At 43.2% G+C, this 27,109-nt stretch overlaps 1 protein-coding gene across 2 annotated transcripts in view; it reads right to left on the bottom strand.

The window, feature by feature from the left end:
• Positions 1–1,835: 1,835 nt before the first annotated feature.
• The window catches only part of mllt10 (MLLT10 histone lysine methyltransferase DOT1L cofactor), a 52,340-nt gene continuing 27,066 nt past the window's right edge, over positions 1,836–27,109 (bottom strand). For both annotated transcript variants that reach the window (XM_049564646.1, XM_049564647.1), the window contains 13 exons: positions 26,706–26,804; positions 26,060–26,396; positions 25,079–25,297; positions 22,822–23,328; positions 16,095–16,255; positions 12,343–12,460; positions 8,603–8,681; positions 7,285–7,478; positions 5,998–6,147; positions 5,716–5,771; positions 5,165–5,466; positions 4,506–4,593; positions 1,836–4,240 (listed from right to left, as the gene is read on the bottom strand). In XM_049564646.1, coding sequence (XP_049420603.1) covers positions 3,965–4,240; positions 4,506–4,593; positions 5,165–5,466; positions 5,716–5,771; positions 5,998–6,147; positions 7,285–7,478; positions 8,603–8,681; positions 12,343–12,460; positions 16,095–16,255; positions 22,822–23,328; positions 25,079–25,297; positions 26,060–26,396; positions 26,706–26,804 — 2,586 coding nt within the window. In that variant the 3' untranslated portion in view covers positions 1,836–3,964. The remainder of the gene's footprint in view (positions 4,241–4,505; positions 4,594–5,164; positions 5,467–5,715; positions 5,772–5,997; positions 6,148–7,284; positions 7,479–8,602; positions 8,682–12,342; positions 12,461–16,094; positions 16,256–22,821; positions 23,329–25,078; positions 25,298–26,059; positions 26,397–26,705; positions 26,805–27,109) is intronic.

Genomic DNA, 27,109 nt, shown 5'->3' with positions numbered 1-27,109 from the left:
AAAATTTCTAAAGACAAGAAAAGGTGCTGTGTCATTTCTTCGGTTGTTATGGATGAAATTATGAAATAAAATCCAGAATCAAGTCAAGCTTTACTCTTCCTTCAAGCTTTCTTTCTTGGTTGCAGTTCTGCTCCTCAGCTCTGTTGTCTCTGAAAAATGCAAAACAATTAAAATGCTTCATGGAGGAGCAGCAGAGGAGAGGCAGGTACCCATGTTGCTGCAGAGCATTCCTCAGTGACAGCAGCTCAGCTCGCCTCTGAAGCCACAAGATATCTGCCCAACATTTGTCTAATCATCCAGGGCTTAACCCCCCTGCTTGCCTGCTATCTACTGTGTGTGTCTGCTGAGTGTGTGTGAGTGTGTGTGAGAGAGAGAGAGAGAGAGAGAGAGGTCTCCTGTCTCCTTACACCAGGGCTTAGTAGTGTTTTGACTTTGTGATCAGGCACCTGGTTGGGCACCACACAGGGGTCCTCCATCAGCTGGTAAGCCCTCCCACCCCCAGGGAGGGTTTCTGGGGGAGTGTGATCGATGATGGACACAACAGCTCTGCCCTATATGTGTGTGTGTGTGTGTGTGTGGTAGGGTGGTGCTGCTATTACCGGGAGTGCAGGGGAGGCAGCTCTGATGGTGAAGGCTTATAAAAGGGAGGTCCTGGGTGGTGGTGGTGGTGGTGGAGGAGGTGGTGGTGAGGGTATATGCTGTTTAAACAGCCTGGGTTTGATTGACAGAGCTGATAGTGAGCGGAGGGGGGGAGCACGGTGAGGGATGTTTGGGAGTGGGAGGGGTGAGTGAGCAAGTGCTTGAGAAAAGAGAAGGGTGTGTGTGTGTGTGTGTGTGTGTGTGTGCAGTAAGGGAGGAGGAGGGGGGGCTGAAACTCCTGAAGGGGGTGAGGGGGGAGTATTTTGGGGGAGCAGGGGTGCAGGAGGAAAGTGAGCTTTTAATTACCAGGGCAGAAGCAGATGTAGCAGAATGGTGCCCCCACCTCTAAACACACACACACACACACTGGTTGTTTCTTGGCAGCTGGAAGTCATCAGCTTTGGGGGGTGTGTGTGCATATTTGTTAGGACAGGAGCCTTGAAGCACATTGTTTAAATTTAAAGATGTTCAGCTTCTATTGGCACTTCTTAGCCTGATGATTATTCATCTTCCTCTCCCTTGTTACTGAATTAATCGCATCATGCTGCTGCTGCTGCCACATCTCCCATAATATTCAACATAATTAATGCCATAAAATGTAAACCAGAATCATCATACCATTGAGACGGACACTGTCCACTGGTCAGTTAATTTGAAATAAAATAAAAATGCTTATATTTTCTGGTTTACACTGATCTTACCTCCAGTGTATGCCATTTTTTTTGCTATGTATTATTGCCAACTACCATGTATAATAATAAAGAATCATTTATAGGTCAATGTGTGCTATAGTTTACTATTTTATGCACGTTACATTACATTCTATTTTTTGGTTGCCTTTTAACACCTGCCAGTGGGAAAAAGAAACTAAGGCTGTCCCTTTCAATTAAACAAATAAAAATTAATAAATATACAGCACATATTTCTGTATATTAAATGGAATTCAGATGAATATATTGAAAGGTAATAAATGCAAAAATAGAATTTGTATTATATTGTTTTAACAACATAAAAAAAAGAGTATTGTGATTTAAAAGGTCAGTGTATTCAGTAATAATTCAGGTGTAAATAAAAATAAATTCCTTTGTATCTGTAAAAGAGCTCTTTACAATTGATTGAGCAAATTTACCGTTTATAATGTTTTTATTTTAATTATTTATTGACAAACTCATTGACACACAGACTGAATGCTCGTGTTACTTTATCCAGAGTGTTTCTTTATTTTGGTGTTTTGAAATACAATGTCAGACCCCCCACCCCCCAGTTATTCTCCTCTAGTACAAAATTGATCCAAACAAACTGTGTGCACAGATGAAAACACGGTGCCAAGTATAAAATGACTTCTCATCAAGAAAAACGGTGCAAAACTTAAAAAAAAAGAGAAAAAAAAAAGAAACACAATGTCCCTGCACATATAAAAATAAATTAATACTTTGTGTGTCCAGTCCTGTCAACCTTATTTTTTTTTTTAAAATTCATTTTTTCTTTTTTTAAATCTGGTCCTAAAAGATTCACACACACACAAACTGAGGCTTCATTGGCTTTCCTTCACACCAGCACGGCCAATCACAATCACTTATGTACACCAACGGCCAATGAGAAAGGTTTATGTACACTTAACGAGGTAAAAACTGTGCCACTGCGACACACTTCCTCCCCTCTACAAACAGCTATGTACAGCCACACACCCCCCTCCCCCAATCAGCCAACTATCAAGTAGCTTCTAGCTTCCAAACACAACACAGAGAAGAAGTCATTAAAAAGGGTTTACAGCAAGATTTGACTGTATGAGGGGGAAACAAAAATACAAACAAAACTTTACACAGTAGTACAAATTGATGTTAAGTAGCAACACCAGTGGGCGTTTAAAATATATCATCTTATGCCCATTACATAGACAAAAACTCCCAATAAATAAAAAGCACAATACAAAGTTGGCTTTGATATTAGAGAATGCAGCAGAATTATATTTCCTGGTTTTATTGATGCTATGAAATCTTTTTTGTCATCTGTTGCCATAGCAACACAGCTTAATTACCAGTAGCATTATGAAGAATTGGGCTGAGTGACAGGGACACAGGTAAAAGGAAAACAAATCCCGCCTTCCCCCCCTTGGCCTCAGGCACTTGGGATTTTGGACCCTGATTGGCCAGTCCTGACTGCTGTGGGTTTTTAGCGGCCGCTGCTGTCGGCCTTTTAGGTCCTGATAGGCTGGTCCTGCTCGAGAGGTAGATGCAGCGGGGGGCTCAATCAGGAAGATGAAATGTAATGACGTCCGCGCGTTGACAACCAACTGCATAATTTCTCTTTGTGGATTCAAGCATCCCTCTGAACATTCAACTTGCTGGTTTTATCTTTTTACGTTTCACATCCCTGAGTGAGCCCCCTGAATCTGGCCCAGAGAAGAGACAGTCAAAAGCAAGGCTTCCGTGGTGACCATACGAGGCTTGGCTCACTGACATTAACGGATCTGCACAAACGGAGTGAAAGAGACACGGGGAGAGAGGCGACAGCGAGAACATGTGGGATATTTTCACAAGCCTCTCGCCCAACATTCCCCTCAGGGTCGCCGCGACACAGATGTCAAACATACATCTGCTACTGTTAAGTCCTGTGGTGGGGAAGTGTAGTTTTTATATTCATGTATTTCTGCGATTCTTTTTACATTTGTAGTTGTGTGTGTGCTAGCTTGTGCGCCGAGTGCACGACTCTGGTTAGCTGAGGCCCCTGAGAGAGTGAGACAGCAGAGAGACCAGACTGAAAGGGACTGTTGGCATGGAGGATGGAGAAGCAGCGAGAGAAATGTGGAGACAACGGAAAAGATGCAAAAACACGACACAGCAACAAGAGGAAACGTGAAGAAGAAGCAGAATGATGAGAGCATACAATAAAAAACTGAGCAAAACTCACTGACAGAAAAGGTTTCTGAGGAGCCGACCTGACCAACACACCATGTGCTTATTTACCGACACTAACACACAAGTTGCTACCAGTGATACCGAATGAAAATCATTACCTCAGTGACAAAATAAGAACCCGAAGCAGCACTACAGCTAAAAAAAACAACAAAAACATTAAAATTGGATGGACATAAATAGTACAAATGAAAACAAAATGTTTAGTTAAGACTGTAACCTGAAAGAGTTGCAAAATAAACCTGACAAAGTCGACCACTGGAAAGAAAAATCCACCAGGAACACAGATCTCTCTGCTGCCAATGTTCTCATCACTGAACCACAAAGTTGACAAACAGGCTGATCTTCCGAAGACTCTGCATATTTATTAAAAAAAAGAAACAACCAAAAAAAATAAAGAGCATCTGCCGTCATGTCTTCTCCTGCCCTGCAACGCCCACGGCCTTCTCGGCTAGCCGCGGCTTCTGTGCCCCCGAGGCGTGCGTGTCGGCGTGTGCGTGCTGCAGCGCCAGGAAAGGGTTGGCGGTGATGGCGCCTTGGCCCTGGCTCTGGGCGCCGGGCAGCAGGTTGTTGATGGGCAGCTGAGCGGAGGAGAGTGGGATGGAGGGGATCTGGTTAGCGGAGGAGAGGGACTGCAGGTGCTGGAGGTCCTGCTGCAGTTGGTAGAACAACACCTGCTGCTGCTCCTGGGAGAGGGAGAGGAGGGAGGAGGGGCAAAGAGGGAGAAAGAGGAGGAAATGAGAGGGAAAAGGAGGAGAAAGGAAAAGTTTAAGACAATAAAGAAATGAGAGTTGGATAGGAAAGAGCGGAGAGGAGGAGCGGAAGAAACAGAAAAAAAGATGAGTTAATAAGCTCGGTGATTTAAGCCATTGTCCAAAGGAAAACTGTGGCTCAGGGTGTGTGTGTGTGTGTGTGTGTGTGTGTGTGTGTGTGTGTGTGTGTGTGTCGTACCGCTGAAGGCTGTGAGGACAGCAGCTGCTGGAGCTGATGCTGCAGGAAGAATCTCTGCTGCTCAGACAGCAGGCTGAGCCGTGCGGCGCTGACAAGACAGAAACACAACTCATGGTCAGACAAACACAAAAAACACTCCTTATCAGCTCTGAGCACGACACATTTTAATACACAACTTCAAAACAGAGATTTATGAGAGTGTGATACTGCAAAGGTGGGTATGAATTCACAAAACCACCCACACACACACACAAAACATGCGGCATGACATCGTCACTAAATATCTTCTGACAGACTTGAGGGACGTTGAAGGAAACAGCTACAGGTTGTTGTGACCCTGGACACGCTTCTGTCTCACCTGTTTTTACTAGTTGCTGAGCTGCAACAATCCAACACGCAAGCAAAAGGAAACAAAGAGAAGACGCAATAGTCATCTTGAGGTTGTCAGACATGTATGTACCCTGACATTAGATATGATCAGATTAGACTGTGGTGTTTTGAGAGCTGTAAGATGTTCGACGTTCGACAACTGGAACACATTTAGCGACCTTTAATCCAATGACAGTTACTGGATATGTTTGTATGGGTGATACGACACCACCAAAAGTTTTCTTATCATCATAAAATGTCAGGATAATAAATGCAGTTGTCAGACCTACCTGTTATTAACAGGCAACGTGACGCCCGTAGCTGCTCCCGTAGTGTGTGTGTGAGGGCTGGCAGTGCCCGCTGGCGTCTGGATCACCCCGTTCAACGCTCCGACAATCCCCCCCATACCCAGAGCGCTACTTGCGCCCAGTGCGCCCATCAGCCCCGCCACCCCGCCCAGCCCGGCTGGGGCCGTCCCTACAGCAGCGACCCCATTCAGCTGAGGCTGGGGCGGACTCTGGGAGACGGAGGGAGGCGTGGAGAGAGATGAGGTGGAGCCACTGCTGCTGTGGCCACCACATGACGCACCGTCCTGAGAGAGAGACAGAAATGACAAGTCAACGACATCGTTCTTTTCATTATATACACTTAATCACAAATGTAAAGTGATTTACAGTGTAATGAGGTGTAAAACAATGGCATAACCTGATATAACTAAACTTTATCATCTGACGCTTGCATCGCTGATCCTTAACTAATTCAATTATTACATGAATGATATGTCACCGCTCTGTCGTGTAATGTAGCACTCTACTCTGTGGTGTAGGGTGTGTGTTGTTACCTGAGCTGCCACGGGTAGAGATGAGTCAGTGGCTCCCAGATGAGTTCCTTTCACATCTGCAACACAAATCAATGCAGGTTAAATCCTCTCTGTGTTCACTTCATCAATAATTCTGCTGATCACGTCTTAATCTACAATAATTTTGTGTGTAAAATGGCAGAAAAATAGGGAAAAATGTCCGAGGTGACGTCGTCAAATATCTTGTTTAGTAGGGTATTCCATTTAAAATCATATGAAGCACATATACGCAATAAATGTTCACACTTGAGAATGTGTTTGTACCGGAGGAGGCCGTGGTGGGGGTGAAAGGCACTGATAGCTGGGCGCTGAGGAGCTGCAGTCTCTCTTTCTTCATGGTTAGAGTTTTGATCTGTTCCTCCAGCCTCCTGTTCTCCTCCTGCAGCTGGTGGAGGGACTTCAACATGCCCACCACTGAAAGACACAGAGAGAGAAAGATGAGGGAGACAAAACTGATTGATTTGATCAGAGTGGATGTAATGAAGCGACAGCACTTCCTGCTTCCTGCTAAAATAAAAAATATTTTGTAAATCCCTTTGCACTGAGTTTCCAATTTACTTCTGTCCAAAAAGAAAACTTATATTCAAATTTGGGATGATAAATTTCATCCTGTTGCAGTGTGAGGTCGACACAGGCTTTTCAAACTTTTTGTACGTTTTGTACACCTGGGATCTTTTCACAAGCGAGAAAGCCCAGTTCTTGCTTAATGCAACACCATGCACCTCTGCTAAGCCTCCACACCTCTTGGTTAAAACACCCAGTGACTGATGAGACAGATATACACCACGGGGAGGTCAGAGGTCAAGATCAGCTACAGAGCAGTGACCCTGGTGCCTGTGCAGACTCAGCAACAAGGACAAGTCGGTGACAAAAAGTAAATGGTCTGCACTTATATGGCGCTTTTCCAACTGTCCTCTAGAACAACTCAAAGCGCTTTTACACTACAAGTCTGATTCACCCACTCACACACTGGTGGCTGAGGCCATCATGTAACATGCCATTCACATGCACTCATACACCGATGGAACAGCCACCAGGAGCAAGTTTAGGGTTCAGTATCTTGCCCAAGAATACTTCCGACATGCGGGCCATAGACGCCCCACAAAAAAACACGATGATTTGCACACACGGGAACTTGAACCTGAGTCCAGACGAAGGTTGACCTTTCTAACAACCAGGCCGCCATCCCTTTTTTAGTTTCACTTTATAGATCCCAGACAGGATGTTTAGACCGGCAGATAACTGTCAGTAATCGACAACACTAGATAAAGTGAGAAAGCGACTGAAAAGAGGAAGCAATAGACCACGCGAGCGGTATCAGCTGGAAGGCAAAAGGGCGATGGATCAATCGATCAGAGGAGAAAAACGTGGCGAAGAAGGACAAGGTGGAAATAACGATCAGCTGTGGGGCTGGGTGTAAAACCTCGGTACAGGTTTTGAGAAGTTTGTCTTCTGTAGTTAAATTAAGACAGTTATCAGGGTGAGGCATCAAAATATCTAAAATGATACGCAGCCGTGTGTGTGTGTGTGTGAGCGTGTGTGTCCTCTCACCGTCTCCCTGCGCTCCCTGCTGCAGCAGGAAGCTCTGTCCTTCGTTCCACTGCCTCTCCAGGAGCTGCTCTATGCTGGTGGCCACTGGGGGCAGCGTCTCCCCGCCGCCTCCCCCCGCCCCTAGCAACCCCAACCCCGGCCCCGGCAACGACCCCGAGGAGTCATAGCGGATCTGCAGGCCACCAATGGGAGAGCTGAGCGACGGGGAGAGAGGGAGCATGGATAAAAAGGGAGAGATAGAGAGGTCAATGGGGAGATTAACGACCCAACATAAACGTCAGACAAACATAGACACTGCTGGCTATAAAACTACATCAATTTGTTGTTACAGTGGCCTCTAATGAAAAGGGGCCAGGCTTTCTGTCTGTGTGTGTGAGGCGGAGAGAGGGACGGAGAGGGAGAGACGGAGAGGAAGAAAGAGGACATGCAAGAGAGGGACAGACAGACAGAGGGAAGTGGACTGTCTTGATGCGATAAATCTTGGTGTGTGTGTATGCGGAAACATTCTGTTGAGTGTGGACGAGGGGAGATGAGGGACAGAGAGAGGTGCGTGGCAAGATTTTTCCACTTCTGAATCCCAGCGCAAACTTAAACACACTCAGATTTTGAGTGTCAATGTCACAGTATTATTCTTAAAAAATGTGTCAACTAAATTCATGTGAAGACATTAAATTGTTTCTACAATGTCCTCTCGGTGTTCATTAAATGTGCTGCTTTCAAGAGAAAAATCAAAATGTATCTGTCACCAACTTCTTAAAGCACACAAATGATGCTCCCTAACTGCACGATATGAAATAATACAGGTGCAATGTCAAAAATAAATAACCAGAATAATGACAACCGACACCAACCTCATCAAGTGAAATTATCCATCCCACAAAGATGCAGAAACAAACAAATCTGTGTCATCAATAATCCCATCCTGACAGATCCCTGCAAACACTCCCAGATGACGGAGACGCAGAAAATCATCAGACTGTCCGTCCATGTGTGATTATACCCACGGAAGGGGGGGGAAAAAAAAAAAAAAAAAAAAACTAACTGGAGTTGAAGGATGGTTACCACCTTCAAAAACACAAGTTATCGTTGGCTGAGAGAGCGAGAATTGCCTGTAGGGGTGAGAGCAAAAGGGAGAGTGTGCGTGTGTGTGTGTGAGGAGTGAGAGGAAGAGAGAGGAGACGAGGGGCCAGCAGAGGGAAAAGCAGAGAGGGGGGATGGGTGAAGGAGGAGAAGGGGGGGGCAGTGAGGAATGTAAATGGGAAGGGATGGGTGGGGGGAGCATCTGTGTGTATGTGTGTGTGTGTGTGTGTGTACTCACCGCGGGGTGGTCTTGGGAGAAGCTCTTATGGAGAAGCCCTGAGCTCCGACGCCGCTGCTGCCGTCTCCCACCTCCTGATCTGCACACACACACACACAAAAATCAATTGTACATCTAAGCTCGCACTAAGCCAGCTGAAGTTGCCAACACTTTGTGTGTGTGTGCATCCACACTAACATTTTCCGGTCATTTTTGCTAAGTTATCTGTCCACACTTAAAACACCTGCACGATGACAGAAGAGGTAAGGTAAATCTCTTCTTCTTTGTTTTTATTTTGGTGGGCAAACAACATAAATGAGCATCACAGTCAACATCTGGTGAGGAGTGAGTCCGTCTTGTGCCCTCTTGCGCTCCGGAATCACCCGTACTGTGTTTAAACTAGAGCTGCGACAATTAGTCAACTCATCGATTTGTCGTCAGCTGATAATCAATTTATTGGTTTGATTTGAGTAACTTTTTCATAAAACAAAATGTCCAATTCTATAATTCTGGCTTCTTTAATGTGAATATGTTCATGTTTCTTTACTCCACTAAGACAGTAAAATAAATATCTTTGGGTTGTGGACAGAACAAGACATTTGAGGACGTCATTTCGGTCTTTGGGAAACATGGATGGACATTTTTCACCATTTTATAGACCCAAAAACTAATTGATTAACTGAGGAAATAAACTACAGCTTAACTGGCAATGAAAATAATCACTAGTTGCAGCCAAACTCATGATTTAATCATTCTTATTCATATATTTTTATCCCGTTTCTGCTGTCAAATAACAAGATAACATACAAAACATGAAAACAGTTATCTGATTGTGGCTTATGAATATGACCTTAAAATTCAAATACAGCTTAATGACGGTATCGAGTGATCGGCTATGGTGCTGCAATTTTATTGTCAATTACACTGTCGATTATTTTCTTAATTTTCTTAGTTATTTAGTCTATATTAAGTGTCTTGATTTGTTCACAACCCAAATATATTCACTTTACTGTCACGGAGGAGTAAAGAAACCCCAAATAATCACATTTAAGAAGTTAGAATCAGAGAATTTTTACTTTTTTCCCCATAAAAAATTACTCAGACCAATTAATAATGATCAGTTTAGTTGCAGATTGATTAAATACTTGACAGCTATTGCAACTCTAGGCTATACTGACATTTAAAATTAGGGTTAATAAAAATGTTGTCTTAACACTTATGTTCTTTTTGGGGGTCCTCTTTAACTTCTAAAGCGCCACATTTAATATTGTTTTATAAGCTCCGTACTTGCTGAATTTTATTTATTTTATGAGACGTTCCTATAAACATGACTCTGAACTGATGAATCCTGCTGTAACACGTGGTTAAATGCAATGGATTTTCATATGTTCTACATCTGTGATCTGTGTTGAAGGTCCTCAAATCCAAATGTGTCTTTGGATTTCTTTTATTGGAAAGAAATATCTTACAGTGAGTCAAACCTCTCTGAAGTCTAATTCAGCTCCTGACTAGACTCACAGTACATCATTTTCTGAAAGCTCTCTTGTCCTCAACTGCACTAAAACATATCGAGGTATTTTCCTGGAGACTGTTTCTGCAGAGCTTAGTTTTGGGTGAGAAAAACAAAGAGACAAAACAAAGAGAGAAGCATTTTGAAATGTATCCTGTGTTGGTGAACGTGCTGTAACACTTGTGCCTCTGCAACCTCCAAAACTTCACCTCTCTTCCTTTGTATCTCTCTCACACACGAGCCTTCATTCAAACTGCATGTGCGTCTCTCCCTCTACCTTCTGTGAGAGTCTCTACCTCCTCCCTCTGGGCCCCTGGCCAGACGCTTCTTTTCATTTTCCTCAGTGAGAGTAATGAATCACACATGCACACACGCAAATGCACACTTCTGCATTTACACACTCGCACAAACTCCCCTCTACTTAAGACGGTCAATCCCAGCTTTTACCCCCACCAGGTCACCACTCTAGTCCCGCACTCGCCTTCTTTTTCAAGTCCTTTTTCTCTCATAACCCTCTCCGTCCTGGCACCTCCCTCCAGACACTCAAAAGCAAAGAGAGATGGCTGCCAAAGTAAACAGGCTACATGCATACAAACACGCGCACACCTTGCACGTTTGTGCTCACATGACCCTTACTGGTTCACAAACAGGACTTCGCGCTTGTGCAGCTGTACACACGTGCTGTACGCCGCTGAGGGTATGACTTTAAGGTGAAAAAAGACGGCTGCATAACAATGAGTTTCAGTATTGATTGAATGATCAGTCAATTAATCTATTAGTCAATCGACTGGAAATAAATTAGCAACCATTTACATGATCAATCAATCATTTTGGTCAATTTTGAAGCAAAAATGTGAGGATTTTCGGCTTTTTCTTGTTTTATAATCACCGTAAACTAAAATATTTGGCTTACTTTGGACAAAATGAGACATTTGCGGAGGGCACTTTGGAATCTGAGAACACATTACGTATATTTCACCTCAACTGATCAGCAGTCACCTGTACACTAACTGATAATGATACTAAAGATACTCGAGAAATGATATACAATGATATAAATGCACATCTGAGAGGCTGGAATTAGCAAACATGTGACATTTATGCTGAGAAATTGATCATAAATATTTTATTTAACTAGATAAATAAGCAGAAAACCAGTATCATTTACGATGACGACCTCCTTAAGAGGCAGTGACAGGATACAAGACATTAAACCACAGGTATAACCAGTGCAATAGACATTAGACGAGATTAAAACATGACAATATATAAGTTTATAAACATGTAAAACATCAAACTCTACTCTAAACAGACATTTTTCATTAGTATGTTAACTTACCATATTATTGCCCACACACATTTAAAATTCTACTCTTTATTTAATTAAATATAACATTTATCTGATATAAAATCTAAAGTTTTTCTTATTAAAAAAGTTGCTGCTAAGGTGTGACGACAATATCCTCTGCAACTAAACTTCTTTATTCGGGCATTACACAAAGCTTGCCTGTGTTGACACAGAGGAACCTGCTTAGTCTCTATCTGATGTGCGCACACACACACTCTCACACACACACACACACACACACACACACACACACACACACACACACACACACACACACACACACACACACGGAGCCCTGTGGCCCCCTGTCATTCAGCCTGATTAGTGAGCTGACCCGCAGGTCAGGGTGGATCTGGCTCTGATGACTGCTGACCAGCAGCAGGAACTACCTACCTTCCTCCTCCTCCTCCTCACTCTTAACTCTCTCCTCCTCTCCTTTCGTGTCTCCTGTCTCTTCAACCAGATGTCTTGTATCAGGAAGTGGCTACTCTGATTACTAAAGCCATGTCTCACTCCTCCATCAGCTCTTCTGCAGTGGACACACAACAAACCACCTATTTTCTGCTGCGGGAGCTCCTGAAGGCAGCACCGTTGCACCGCCACCTCCACACAGTCCTCGACCACAGTTTACAGCTCTATGTTCGACATGTTAATCATGTTTGTGAGCCAATGTGCTGTATTTGTGAGAGGACGTGCGAGAGAGGGCGAACAATCACGGCGTGTAACCGGAGCTGAGTGGGAGGAGCTTGAAGATATCACGAGTGCTGACCCTTGACCTCTCTGTGGGACCGAAGGGGCGTGACCTATCCATTATCTCCCTCTCTTTCTCTCTCCAACACACATGCATACATTTGTCACACACGTACACACACACACACAGCCACATTAGGTATGCTGCCGTACCTGCTGGCGAGGCCTCGGACTGGGCGATGAGTGCGGCCATTGCAGAGTTGGGATTGAGCCTGTTGCCGAACATGTGGGAGGGAGCGAGGTTGAAGACGGACCCTGGCAGACCGCTCACCTGTGGACACAAGCATAGAGGGGATAAGACACAAAACGCCATGTTGCACTGTGACTCAGACTCTAGTTACAAGTCACTTTAGGCAATTTTCTTAAAAGATAATTATTTTGATTTGACATTTTTGTTGATAGTTTGGAGACGGACAGGAAACAAAGGGGGAGCGAGGAGTATGACGTGCACCGGGAGTCTCCCCACAATGCAGCTTAGCGTCTTATAACTGTGTGGCTATCAGGAAAATTTTTAAACCTTTAAAAATGAACAAGTTATGCTTCAAGTGTTCAATCACTTCTACAATATACATGAGTATTTACAATAATGTTTCATTTAATTAAACCTAATTTTAAGGCTACAATGTATAATTATTTTGATCAATTTTAATTTTAATAATTTAAATTTATTGTGGATTTATCTGACATTTTTTTTCTTGATTTATCAATTACAGTTAAGTGTATAAAATATCATTTAAAAAGTCAAAAATGAAATTATAAACACAAATTAATTGAATTGATGATTTTAACAGTAAAAAAGGAGAGAAATAAAAGTGTTTTTGCTTGATAAGTGACCTGAATGCCTCCTTAATTATCAAAAGTGTTGATTTCATGTCCACTGTTTTATCACTACATATTTATTTTTAAAGTAACTAATGTCTTTCCAGAACAACAGCAAAGCAATGTAATCTGAGGGGGGAATTAGAGTTAGTGAGCTGATATTTAAATCAGTTTCTTGGGTGTATGTTTTACAGTGTGCTTTATTTGTATTCAGTTTTTAGGGAGGTCTATCTGACATGTTATTACACATTTAATGAGCCTGAATACAAAGCTGAGAATCGATCTGATTGATCATTAAATTCTCTACTCATCACTATTGATTCCGCTTCCTCACAAAGCATCTACATATTATTTCATGCCACATTTGAAAGGCAAAAAAAAACTACAGGTAAATGTGGTTTTGACAACACTTTACTATCATGTGACGTACAAAAACAAGGATTTATTATGGATCCCCGGCAACATACACAGAGTGCTTCGACACCCCGACAGTACGCTGACATGCTGACAAAGTGTTTCTGATGCATAGAGTTTAATCCAATTAAGGCATTTCCCAAATAAGGACCGTGGAGTGAAGGGTGGGGCGGAGTGAGACGGAAGACAGCGAGGGTGGAGTATCAGGAGGGGAATCAGGTCTGCCTAAAAGAACAAAATGGCTGACTGCTTTGGTTAGAAGGCTACGACTAACGCAGGTGATGCAACAGAAAACTTAGTGAAGTCAGCGCAAGTTGCTCTTCTACAATTTGTTCTGAAGAGATTTCGGATGAACGCTGGGGGGAAAAAAAAGCAGAAGGCCGTAATCTCTTTTTACAAATTCATGTAAGTAATGCGTCTAAAATAATTCAATTTGGAAAACTTCCTGGAAATTCCCATCACTGTTAAATGTTAAATTCAAGGAAAGATCCTGTGCCCTCCGTCCATTTCTCCACCCTCACTGAAATGACTTCAGATTTCTCTCTGACCCCCCCCCCCTCCTCCTCCCCTCTTCCTCCTCCTCCTCCTCCCCCCCTCGGTGCCATAATCCTGCCCCCTTTCCCATCAACATTCATTTTTCATTTTCATTCATTTTTCATTCAAAGTCTCTCTCGCACTCCCTTTCTCTGTCCTGGGCTGATAGCCAATAACAGTAGGCCGAGAGTCTGCTAGCCGACTGAAAATAGCAAATGGTCTCTGTCACTCACACACACACACACACACACACACACACGCATACACACACACTAAAGGAAGCCTGTTGTTGGCGTCCTTCTATAGTTGCGTAATTTCTGCAGACTGGATTCAGAGTGTGTGTGTGTGTCCCAGATGCCCAGAGGCGAGCATCACACTTAACAAACCGACACACACGTTTTTAACAATCCGGACCGATGGGAAGGGAAAAAAAAATTTCTTTCTCTATTAAAGTCTTCCTCACTCCGGCTGCTCTCTTTCTGTCTATTTTTACTCACGCACACACACACACACACACACACACACACACACGTACAAACAAACACAGCTATGGCCCAAACTCATCTATACATGCTGCAAACAAGCGTGATATCCTGTGCTTCCCTGGGCCTCCCGTGCTCTAGAATATGTGCCGAATAGAGAGGAGTGGGGCAAGATGAAGGCCAGGCCAGCCAATTCAAGACATGAGTGCAACCCCCTCCACACACACACACACACACACACACACACACACACAAATACAGACACACACTTGCCCCGATCCCTCCCTCCCTCCATCTACCCCTACATCCCTACTGTGGTGCTTGTCAGATGTCATTACATCACAGGACAACGGAGGGAGAAAAAGAGAAATGGATGGGGACGGAGAGAAGGAAGGTCGAGGGTGAGAGAAAGTGTGTGTGTGTGAGAAAAAGAAAGAGAGGTGGTAAGTGGACACGGGAGAAAATGGGAGCTGGGTGGACAGAGACAGAGCGTGGTCTTTGGGGAGGTTTCTGAATGGACAGACACTGGGGTCAGCAATTGAAGATGAGGTTTTTTTTTCTTTTTTTGGGGGGCAATGGGGCAGTGATTACTGGAGGGGGGTGAGCTGATCGAATTAGAGTCAATGCCCTCACTTTGAATACAAGCCTATTTAAGCCAGTGGGACACACCAAAAACAATTACACTGGGAGTAAAGCATAAAAAACTGCAGCTTTAGCTCTGAAAATCACTGTAATTCATTTTAATCTGGATCAACCTGCTACAGTGCTGCTTAAACCTCTGACGTTTAAATGGTTTTATATTTAAAATGGCATTAAACATGTTTAAAATGATTTAACGTCCATTAAAAATTCCAAACATTTCAAATAAATCCAGGACAGGAGGGATTTGGTTCTGATCCACTTCATGACCTGAGGAACATGATGGAAATCACAATATTGAGTGTTTATCACAGTTTCACAATGAAGGTGTTTATCCCTGGAAATTTATCATATTAAACACTTATTTCTATTTTTTTTTCTCCAACGAAAAATATGATTATTCAGTATTTCCGTGTGTTATCTTTCAGATTACACCCCTACACATTCCTGTCCATTCACAGTAATAAAGACCTCATATTATAATACAGACCATACTTCAGACCACGCTCACTGAGGTCAATAGTTGAACTGAATCCGGCAGAAGAATCACAGATGTTTTAATGAAACGTTCACACACAAAAAATAAAAAGACTTATTTTGCGCTCTCTGAAACCGGAGAGACCTTCTACAGGCGCGCTGTATTAAATCAGCTATAGAATAACTCCCTGAGAAAACACAATCGGCACAAGGTCAGGACGCACACATTTCACACGTAATTAACATGCGGTGGATTAATAATAGTACTGAGAGATTTGGTGCGGAAGACGTTTAATTAGTGTGCCTTGGTTTATTTGTGTTCCCACAGTTTATCTGCACTTCAGCTGAGAGATGCCAGAAATGTGGGTGAATTGACAGACGCAGAGGGCTGTGTGTGTGTGTGTGTGTGTGTGTGTGTGCGTGCGCGTGTGTGTGTGTGTGTGTTGTAGAAGAAAGAAAGAAATAAAGAGAGAGAGATGGAGTGTGTTTAATGAGCACATATTTTCATGTATGTGAATGAGTTTGTGTGTTTGGACTCACGTGCGTGGAGGCTGTGCTGGTGAGCGGTGCGGTTGCGGTGAATGGAGAGGGAGGGGCTAGCGAAGGTGTGGGCTGCTGTTGCTGTGACAACTCAGAGCCGGCGCCGCCAACGGGGACAGCGCCTGTCCCCAACGCTGACCCATCGGCACCAGAGAAAACACCTGTGGAGACAACAGACATTAACACTGTTACCCCACTTTAATATTACATTTAAATAATATGGTCAAACACTGATTTTTTTAGAGGAATACTGTTTGACAGGTTATGTTAGAGTGACTATAATTATTACACTATGAGAAGGACTTTATATGTGGATGCTAGTTTTCCTGGGGTCCACTCACAAAACAATATTAAAAATACATCAATTTAAAAATCACACAATATCAATGAGACAATAACATTTAATATCAGTCCAAAATTAAGGAAACAAAAACAAAATTCTCACAAACTGTACCAAATAAAAATTCACCTTTTTAGGTTTGGTGACTTCTTGAAGAAATATCTATTATTAATCTGTCTAATACTGGTAAAGAGCACCCCTCTATAAAGTACTGCTGTCCTCACAAAATTTGTCTTGGTGCCACCAGAACACCAGTATTCACTTGACGTGTCACATACCCATGATTAAAACCACTACATATTAGTTTAGCACCAAAAAACCGAGGTGTATTTTTTTAAGATGACAGTATGTAACTCATCTGGCTGTCCTGTTCTGTGCAATTTGAATTTTTTAAGGTGTTTTTGGGCAGCGCTTGACCAGATCACTGGTGTGTATAATAAAATTAACGATTGCTGAATTCCATCTAGCACTTTCTGGCGTCCTGATGCCGTGCAAGCCGGCTACAAAGAGAAAAAATGACTGTATTGGAGCATGAATCATTTACAGAGATTAAAGAACATCTAAAATTAAGTTTCAAACAAGGTGCAGATCTGTTGACTTTAACCAATTTAACGCGTGATTAATAAAACCAACAAATGTAATGTGTGATTAAGTACCTTGGCGGTCAGATAATTTGGTTTCTTTATGATCATAAAAACTCCATCAATTATAATAAACTCGAGTTTGAACGTACAGAAACACACAAATGTGGCGACACAAATCACTCACATTAAGCTTTTACAAATTGGCACTGATAAAACACAGCTTATTAAAAATCATAAATATCGTATTCCAAAATATAGACTCGTTATAAATCACCAATGCAAACATATTGCTCCATTTTCACACACCCATACTCCATTCTCTTATCTCTTTGCTTCCTCCCCCTCCCTCCCCCCCCGCCTCGCACACCCCTGTGCTCGCCCACTAACCAGGGATAAGCCCTGCCCCTGCCCCCCTTTGACCCCAGCAGAGGAGGGGGAGGTGGGGGGAGGACAGGGCCCCTCAGCCCCACAAAAGCCTGAATGGCTCAGGGCAGCACACATTCACTGGGGGAACAAGAGATCTTTGTGCCAGGAGGGGAGGGGTGGAGGGAGACAGAGGGAGAGCAAGAGCGCAGAGAGAGATAGGAACACTGCATGGGCCTACATACTATTTATAACGCTTTGTAATATGCACCGCAAAAATTGATACCCAAAGCAGGGCTGTCGTGACTCAGGGGGCACGAGCTCCTGCGAGAGTTTTAGCAGCTGGATTAGAGGCCAAACCAACAGTTTGTCAGAGTTTAGCTCGCGATGAAACGCCACTGATGAAACGAGCTGCACACAAAGGGATGGGGCAAAAACAGAGGAGGAAAATAAAGATTACTTTTTAATTCATAGTGACTTTATCATTTAAAAATATAGAGATAATTAAAAACAAATAAAATGTAATTTATGAATTACTGTCTATGTATCCTTTTTTTTTGCTCCATGAGAAACTGTTGAATTTATTTAATATTTTCATTTCAAGTTAGACAACCAAACTAAACAGCTATTTTGTCTGATTTTACTACACAGGCAGGAAATGAGAATTAAAGTTAAGCAATTTATAAAGAAATATGTAAATCGGCAATACTATTTAAATTCAAATTTAACTGAATTATATTTAAATAAGTCATTTATTTTAATAAGTGTCACTTTAGGGTGAAAACCATCTTGCTCCAATTTGGGTGAGCCTCAGGTTTTAACTGAAAAGCAGGACTACATGCTTAATTTTTTTTTTTTTTTTTTACAAGCCTCACATTAATACAACTTTTCAAAGAAATATAATAAACAGAAAATTATATTGGTCAGGTTTTTCATAATTGCTGAAAAACTGCCATTCCTCATCGCCTCAAATATTACAAATTATTATTTAAACAAACTGATTGTTATTTAATTTGTGCTTTTAATGGGGAATTAAAACTTCCCCATGGTATTAAAAAAAAAAAAAAAAGACAAAGAGCAAAATGTTTCCACACACACACCTCTCTAACACACACAAGCCTGAGCTTGTAAAACTTATACCCTATCTGTGTGATCAATAACGCTAAGCCCCTGAAGCACAACTGCCTCCATCACCCGACCTTCCTGTTCCTTTTCCCGTCCTGCTCAGTGCGTCTGTAAGCTTCGAAAATATCCACCTTGATTAGTTCAAGCTGGTGTTATCTCCATAGGAAATCTATGTTGACTATTTAGGGAGGGTTAAATCCGATCTGAAAACCAAGTGAGTGGAATCACTCAGTTATTAAACTGATTCAGTGTTTTCACCAACTACTTCTGTTTCAGAGGGAAATTTCCATCTTAGTAGCTGTGTGATGCTGAACACTGGCGTCCTGGAGCTTGTTTTTTCTTCAAAAAACTGCAGACAGTCATTTAATCATGTTTAAAAATGGAATGTGGAGACAAACACTGAATACCATCATGGCAACAGCAAGATTTATTATTCTGAGAATTTTCTACCACCAAAGATAAACAGAAATGTATTCAAACATCGCGGCAATGTGTAGAGGGAGCAGAGCCACATCGAGGGCAGTCAATGCATGCGTGTGTGTGTGTGTGTGTGTGTGTGTGTGTGTGTGTGTGTGCATGTATCACAAAACGTATGAGGGTTTGCCACAGACTGATAAAGCCGTATCAGCTGCAGAATCAACAACAGTTGGGGTGGACAACAAAATTCAGAAGTCTGCAATTATGCAGTTATAGGTGTCAAAGTGAACGACTGTAAATTCAGCTGAAAATATTTTTACCGTTCGGCACAGTTTGTTGAGGAGCAACACACATATTTTCTAACGTACATGAAAGAGCTGTCACGTTAAAATAGTTTGTCTCTTTAGATGTGTGTTTGAAGTTTTCTGCATAATGTGTGTGTGTGTGTGTGTGTGTGTGTGTGTGTGAGTGTGTTGCTTTTTTCCAGCTTCAAGTGTTTCAAGCTTTTTTTTTTGAATAAAATGCCTGTTTTTCAAAGACATTTTAAAGCTTGATCAAGCACAGTGATCACACAAAATTATCATTAATAAAAGATAATTAAACTGAATTGCAGAAAAAAGCTGACTGAAAAATAAAATAATATTAAATTAATAAAATTACATTAAAAAATAAATAAAAAATTGTGAAGTAAAATCTCACGGTACCCAAATTCTTTGAATTTATACAATCTTACAATTGTTTTTCCCAATGCAGAAATTTAAAGGTCTCATATTCCCCTGGTTTTCACATCTTCCCCTCACATGTGTGTTGCAGTGAGACCAAGCTGCGGATAATTATGATTCCACCGGGATGAACGCTCGGCTGAAAAACACAATACAAATGTAAGATAAATAAGCAAATAAACAGCAATAATGCTTATGTTTTCTTGTCTCTTTTTTGAATTCTTTTCCACACACACACACACACACACACACACACACTGGTCTGAATAAATTCATGTCCACCCATGTCTTTCCTCCCCCACTCACCAACAAACCCACTGCGCTCCACCAGCTTGTCCGTCCCATCAGTGACCCCCCTGCCGTCAAACATTAACCTAACCAAAATCTAACCCCCTGCCTCTCCCCACCCTGCAACACATATCTATCAGGCTAACTATCTATCCATCAGCACGGTGGAGTCAGCAGACAGGATTGGGGAGGGGGTAAACGCCAAGATCCTCCCCATTACTGCCCTGCATTAACCCTCAGCTAAATATTTACAGTAGGAAGAAGAACACACGATTCTTACACACACACACACACACACACACACACACACACACACACACACGTACATATAATGCACAGCCATACATAACCACCGCCGTCTACGCTATCTTCTTTCACCAGCTGTGGTCAGAAACGCCGCCACTGCTGTAGGGGAAAGCACAAGCTCCAAAAACTGAGATGGACGTGGAATCGCAAACAAAATTATCCTCAACCGCCACTGCTGCAAATAATTATATTCAGAATGTTCCAGTCCTTGTGTCTGACTAACCAACTCGTGCTCAAAGCTACGCAAATACAAAATATCCACCTCTGAAAGCATGACTGAATATCAATATTTATGGATAGACATGACTTGTGCTTATAGTATTAGTGACAATAAATTTGAGGGTTTGTAATGATACAATCCTTTTAACATGTGAGACCGCCAAAAGTCTAATTGCTGCATTTCATGTTGCTTTAATAGCATGTGACATGTTTCCTCCCAGGAACATAAAATTGATGAAAGCCATATATGTGTGGAAGGAAAATTCTGTCAAATCACAATTAACCCCATTAAAATCAGGTTAATGCTACGTTTACAAAATGGCTCTCATGCCACTTTAAAATAACTTAATCTCTGCATCTATGTGCACATGTGAAGTATTTCTAGGATCATACCTATGTATATATTTCTAGTCACATCAAGCAGCAAATGCTTTGATTAAAACCATTGCATTGTTGCACTTCCTCTTAGCAACCACAATATTTTTTAACACTTTAAGAACGACGCTGCTTTGAGGAAAAACAATATAATTACTACTGATTCATGTATTCTATGGATGCTTCAATCTAATCAATCTGGCACCGAGTGGTTTGCGAATTATAGATTTTGAAGGTTAAGGACAAACGTAACATAACAAGACGTAATAATTTGAAAAGTATGGTATATTAATATTTTAAAATTACGAATCAGCATCAAAAAGAAATCTGCTCAGTAGCAGACAAAGAGACACCAGGGTCTCTTATGCAAGAGCCTTGTGTAAACGTGTTTAAGAACAGGAACACATTAGTGATCAGGATCAGATCATTCCTCTGATCACTGATGGATATTGGCCTGATTATCTGTTTTATTCATTTGCATTTGGACTTAATAAGCATGTCCACATGTGCTTATACATGTTTATGCATTGCCTTGGGACAATACAAACACACCTTCAGCTGCACAAAGCATCAACAGGTGAGCGGAGGATTTAAGGAACGAGCAGAATACAGGTAAGAGACAGCGACAGAGAGGCAACAGAGAGAAACAAAAGGGTGGTAATTCTGGAAGAAAGGGGAGATGTGGGATGTGTGGGCTGTGCTGAGCCATTTCCATCAGCAGAGGGGAACTCCAAAGCATAAAGACAGTTGCCAAGCAACTGAACACGATGAAAAAAACATACAGACCACTTCCACGTGTGTGAGCAAACAGCACATAGACCCGCACTGACTTACACACACACACACACACACACACACACACACACACAGGGAGCTAACAAAGGTGTGTCGAATCCTTCCCGTTTGATTGGTAATGTTGATGCTCTGCCGTGCAGACGCAATCCACAAACATTTTCTGTTTAATACATCAGCGCTTAGTGAGAGAGCTCCGCAAGTCGTGAAGAACAAAAAGCTGCTACAATGAGCCACTTCCCTTTTAATCATTCTGATGACGCTGTGGTGAACACGATAGAACACAACTTCTTTGTCTAACAGGATATAATTGGCTGATAGAGCTTGAGTTAAACCAACCTCATTTTGGCTGCCAACAACAATTTAATAATTTCTGGCCATTTGGTTAACCGCAGCAAAACTGTGAAGATGATTCCCTGAACGCAGCTGACAGTATTTCTCATTGTGAGATCTGTGAGACCTGAGCTTTTAACAACTCTCGTCATTATTGTGAAACACTGATTACGTTTACATGCACAGAATATACCAGTGTGGCAATGCTCCTAATTTACATAGCTACAGAAAATGAGTATTCCATTATAATTCCTGTTTACATACAGCCACGCATACACTCACATTAACGTGCCCTTACAGGCCGTTTATAATGTCAAAATATGGAAAAGTGGATGGGCTGGGGCCTCCTGTCATTTTGCATCTTTGCATCAAAATAGGATTCTTTCAAAGTTTCCACCAGTAGCAGACTCGTTCAACTGTGCCAACACAGCCTCCCTCTTTCATTCCTTTAACCACCTCCTTGAAAAGGTCGGCGTTGCGATATTTGTGCAAATCAAAAGACCTTTTGATTGAAAAGTCTTTCTCAGTGTTTAAAAGTAGGTGTGTTTCTCCTTCTGACCAGAAACGTGGGCTTTTATTTTGGGCACCCTGGCCTTGCAAACTGTTGGCGAGTTGGTGTGTGTACGATGCATCCTTGACAATGCACAGGGCTAAGCGTAAACAGGCAAGAGGCAGTGTGTCGCAAACTGGGGCAAGAAACCTAATGGGGACGCGTATTACGAATGCGCTAAACACAGTTCCATAGAACGCACCTAAAACCTGAATAATACCAGCACATCTCTCGTCTTAAATTTGGAATATTAGTGTAAATATAACCACAGTCATCGCTGTGTTTTGTGTGTGTTAACTTGTTTCCTCCTCACCTGGCCCGCTGGTTGTGGAGCTGCTGTTGCTCTGCAGACTCCCATTCCTGAGGAGTGACGGGGACTTCTGAATCCCAGCGTTGACACCCATGACCCCCAGCCCCCTCTCTCCTCCTCCTCCTCCTCCTCCACCTCCACCTCCTCCCACCCCCACTCCTAATCCACTGCTGGATACTAAGCCTGGCCGGCCTGTGAGCGTCGAGGATGAAGAGGAGGATGGGGTGGTGATGGAGGAGGTGGTGTTGACTGTGGAGGAGGTGGGGAGGGTCAGGGAGGGAGCCGGCTCCGACGGCTTCACATCCGTGGTGAAGCAAGGTCCAAATCTGTTTCGCCAGTTGCCCTTCTTTTTCTTCTTCACCCCGTCCTCCCCTCCTCCTCCCGCCACCGCTCCTCCGATCCCCGGCACTGAGCTGGAGGGCTGGGGCCGTTTGTAGCCGGCGGACCCACCGAGGCTTGTCGTCTCGCTGGCTGTGTGACTGTGGGAATTCTCATACAGCTTCCCGCCCACTGAAATGATAAGAAAGCAGAACTGAATATTTAAGTATAAAGCCTGCGGTCTCTTGGTGTTTTGTTGTGGGTTGCTGGCCACCAAAGAATCTACTTCAAGAGGAGAGCACAACCTGCGTCATCAGTTTTCTTGTAAATTAGAACTACAACAATTACTACTCCTTATTATTAATTAATTTACTAATTACTACTCAATTAATCTGTTAGTCGTTTGGTCAATAAAACATCAGAGTGAAAAAAGAGCATCTCAGTATCTTCTTTTGTGTGACCAACAGTGCAAACCCAAAGATATTCTGTTTACTGTCAGAGGACTAAGAAAATATGCACATATTCACATTTTAAAATACTTCCCATGTTTCAACCTGACTAGTGTCTTGTGTTAAACCCTCCTTTACTGATACAGGCCCACTTAGAAGTATCAAACTCCAACTCAAAATTACTTCTGTGAAGTCACTTGAGTCATTTCCTGACAAATCTTCCAGTGACTTGTCGATTGTGACATGCTAAATTAGCGGTGTGCCCTTTTAACAATTCTTTGTTGTTCTCCATTCATGCTTCTTGGAATAGCTATCTTTACGTCTTTACCTATTTGGCTTAAAAAACATGGTTTCCCTTTATACTGTATCTGACAAATGGTTGTGCACCTTTCTTCTTCCGACCACTCAAGGTGCTTTTTACACTGTGAGTCACATTCACCTCATTCACACAGTGGTGGCCGAAGCTACCATACAAAGGGCCACCTGCTACACAGATTTAACACACTCACACATAAGCCCTTTTTAGATAGGAATTGTGCAAATTTGCAGGAAAGCCCAATCAGTCTTCGTTCAGCATTGGCAGTATAAAAAAAAAAAAAACCAGGGAGTGCAGCAAAATGCTGCCTACCTACTTTTGTTTATACAGAATGCGCCTTATTCGGGGCAATGGGGGGCGTGAGCAAGTAACAAAATGTGTAGCTCAGCGTGTGACGTAAACAGTGACGTGGGAGGAAAGTCACGACTAGTGAGACAACGCTAGTCTGGCGGCGATTCTCTCGTAAGTCGGCCCGTTCTTCAACGTCCCTGTCATCTGCCGGTTAATGGCCTCTTTGTTTGCGAGGACAAGGAGGCTGCGCAATTCCTTGTCTCCCCAGTTGCTCATCTTTACAGTATCTGTCAGGTTTGCGTTTCCGTCTTGCTACTAGCTGCTTGCTAATTCCTGCTATCAGCTGTTTCCTGTTTATCCACCGGCAGCAGCCACGGCCCAACATTTGCGGAAAATCTGGGAGTGTAAAAGGGACTACAGACGGAACAGCTATCAGGAGCAATGTGGGGTTCAGTGTCTTGCTCAAGGATACTTTGACATGCAGACTGGAGGAAATAAGGATCGAACCGCTGATCTTCCGATTAGTGGATGACCCGTCCCAAAAGATTAAAACCATGGAGAGAGAATAAGAGCAGAATGGACATTCCCTTTCAAATCAACATAGCAGGATGAACCGTTGCCATTAAAAAGACTTGTGACCTCTGTAGCGGGCTAACTCTCTCTAAACTGAGCTGCAGCACGTCACAAACTCACTGAGGTGAGGTTTTAAAGTAAAGACCAAACAAGCATCGGAGTAGTGCGAAGCACGGAGAGGCAGATTTTGTGCATCATGTTAATCAGTTCAATGTCTGTCCCACTCTTGTTCTACTTCTATGATAAAAACAACTGACCGGCCACATAACCGAGTAACTGTGAGTGAGCACTGACGCAACTAAATGTCGCATACCTGCAGAAGCTGTAGTGGCGGACATCAGAGAGCCAAAGAGTGTCGTAGTTCCCTCTGAAGCTCCACCTTCAGAGCTTGGTTTTACAAGGCAGCTGCTGAAAGACGGCGGAGAGGAGAAGGTAGTCCCACCCCCCGAACGCAACGATGAATCTGAGAAACTCAGGAAGTCTGAGGAGGAAGCAGCAGAGGGCGTCTTGCTGGCACTGGTCAACAGGAGGCCTGGAAGACAGAAAGACAAAAAAAACAGAGATAAAGAGAAGTGGAGATAGAAAGGAATGACAAGTAGCAGGAGGGAAACAAAACAGAGGACACAGACGCAACAGCTGGAAAAGTTTTCATTCGACCCTCTTTTCCATCATCATGGGAGGAGCAGAGCTGAGATAACCAAAATAAGCATGTTATCTGCTCTGCCGCTCTCTATCTGCTGTACAGTCAGCCCTCCCTCAGCATATAGTCCTCCCATGTATCAGAGGAAGTGCCTCCAGAGCACATAAATGAATAGATACTCAAGCACACACATCATTTCTCTACAACACACGCACAAACAAACACACACCTGACAAGGGCTTCAAGGTTCTGATAGTACGAAACACAGGAGCTCAGTGTGAGCCCTGACTCCTCTCAGGTCTTGACCTCCCCACATGTTCTTTCTGTCTCTTTTCCCAGACAGGGCCCCCGATTACAGGAGCCAGAGGCCGGTCAAGACGAAACACTGTTATCACGGCCACACACACAACTCTGGTGTCTGGCCAAAATCCAGCCAATGACACAACACACACAAACCACATGAATCACACTCTTATTTTGTTTTTTCATAACACTGCTGCATTTGGGGTTGTGCTGCACTTGCAGTTTTTAGGTGGGTGGGCAGAGCAATAACACCAGATGATTTGTCATTGCGTTTCCATTTTTCTAACTGCGGGGTTAATTCCCAGTTGCGGGAAAATTAACATACGGGACCATTTGCAGCCATTAATTCACCTTGGTGGAAAGGCCCAGTGGAAGCAGAGGCAGATGTGGAGGAGGTTGCCATGGTGACCACGGCGGAGGGGAGGGGTTTCCCTGAGGAGGTGAGAGACTTGCGGCCACCCCTCTGTCCCACCGCGTGACTTGCGCCGCTGTTCTTCTTGTTCTTCGCCTCAGATGCCGCCTTCCCGGCATCTGCCGCCAAGCCGTCTTTGGAGCCGCCGCCGGAGAGAGCGGATGACACTTCTTGGAAGTTGGCGGTGGTGAAACGGGCGGTGCCGTCGTCCAGCCGCTTCTGTGAGGACGCTGGCAGGGAGGTGACTCCTCCCCCTGAGCTGCTGCTGTTGTAGTTCTGGAGGACGGAAGATGAAAAGGGGGGGGGGGGGAACAATGTGAAATTGTGGTTGAAAGGAAAGGAGGACAGGAACCGTGAGAAGAGCCGGAACAAGGGAAAAAAATTATCAAAACAGTGGTTGAGAGACGGAAGACCGAAAATGGGAGAGAGGTCAGCAGGAGGACAGGATGTGTGAGGGATACAGAAGAACAACAACAAAGGTAAATCAAGGTGAAGAAAAGAAAACAGCCACATCGCACTCCTGCTGTAATATTTAACCAAGCCAGTCCCAATTAACCCAAACAAAGGAGTGAGGAGTGCCCTCACCTTGTCTGGGACCATGATGTTAGGAAGGACGAGGGAGGGCGACATGTCCATGGAGGTCTTCTTGTGTTTCGGTTTGTGCCTGTCCCGCTCCTTGTGTTTCTGTGCATGGAGAATAAGGGGGAAAAAGGAGAAACAGATGGGTAAGGCTGCTGAAGACATGATACAGGGAGGAGAGAAATAAAGACAGACACAGAAAGAAACAGATCTGCGCCTACAACCCTTATTTAATAACCCTCTGCATATTAGGAACAGTGGATACGGAGACATACTGGAGCATAATTGCAATTGTTCTGTATCCAAAGAGAGCAAAAATAAAACAAACTAAAAGGTATGAGTGATTAGGATATAAGCACAAAAGAGGAAGCGTGTGTGTGTGTGTGTGTGTGTGTGTGTTTGAGTGTGTG

The sequence above is a fragment of the Epinephelus fuscoguttatus genome, linkage group LG21 (assembly GCF_011397635.1).
Source record: "Epinephelus fuscoguttatus linkage group LG21, E.fuscoguttatus.final_Chr_v1".
Classification (NCBI taxonomy): Eukaryota; Metazoa; Chordata; class Actinopteri; order Perciformes; family Serranidae; genus Epinephelus; species Epinephelus fuscoguttatus.
The sequence above is the reverse complement of the archived record's forward strand: the minus strand, read 5'-3'. Positions and strand labels throughout refer to the sequence as shown.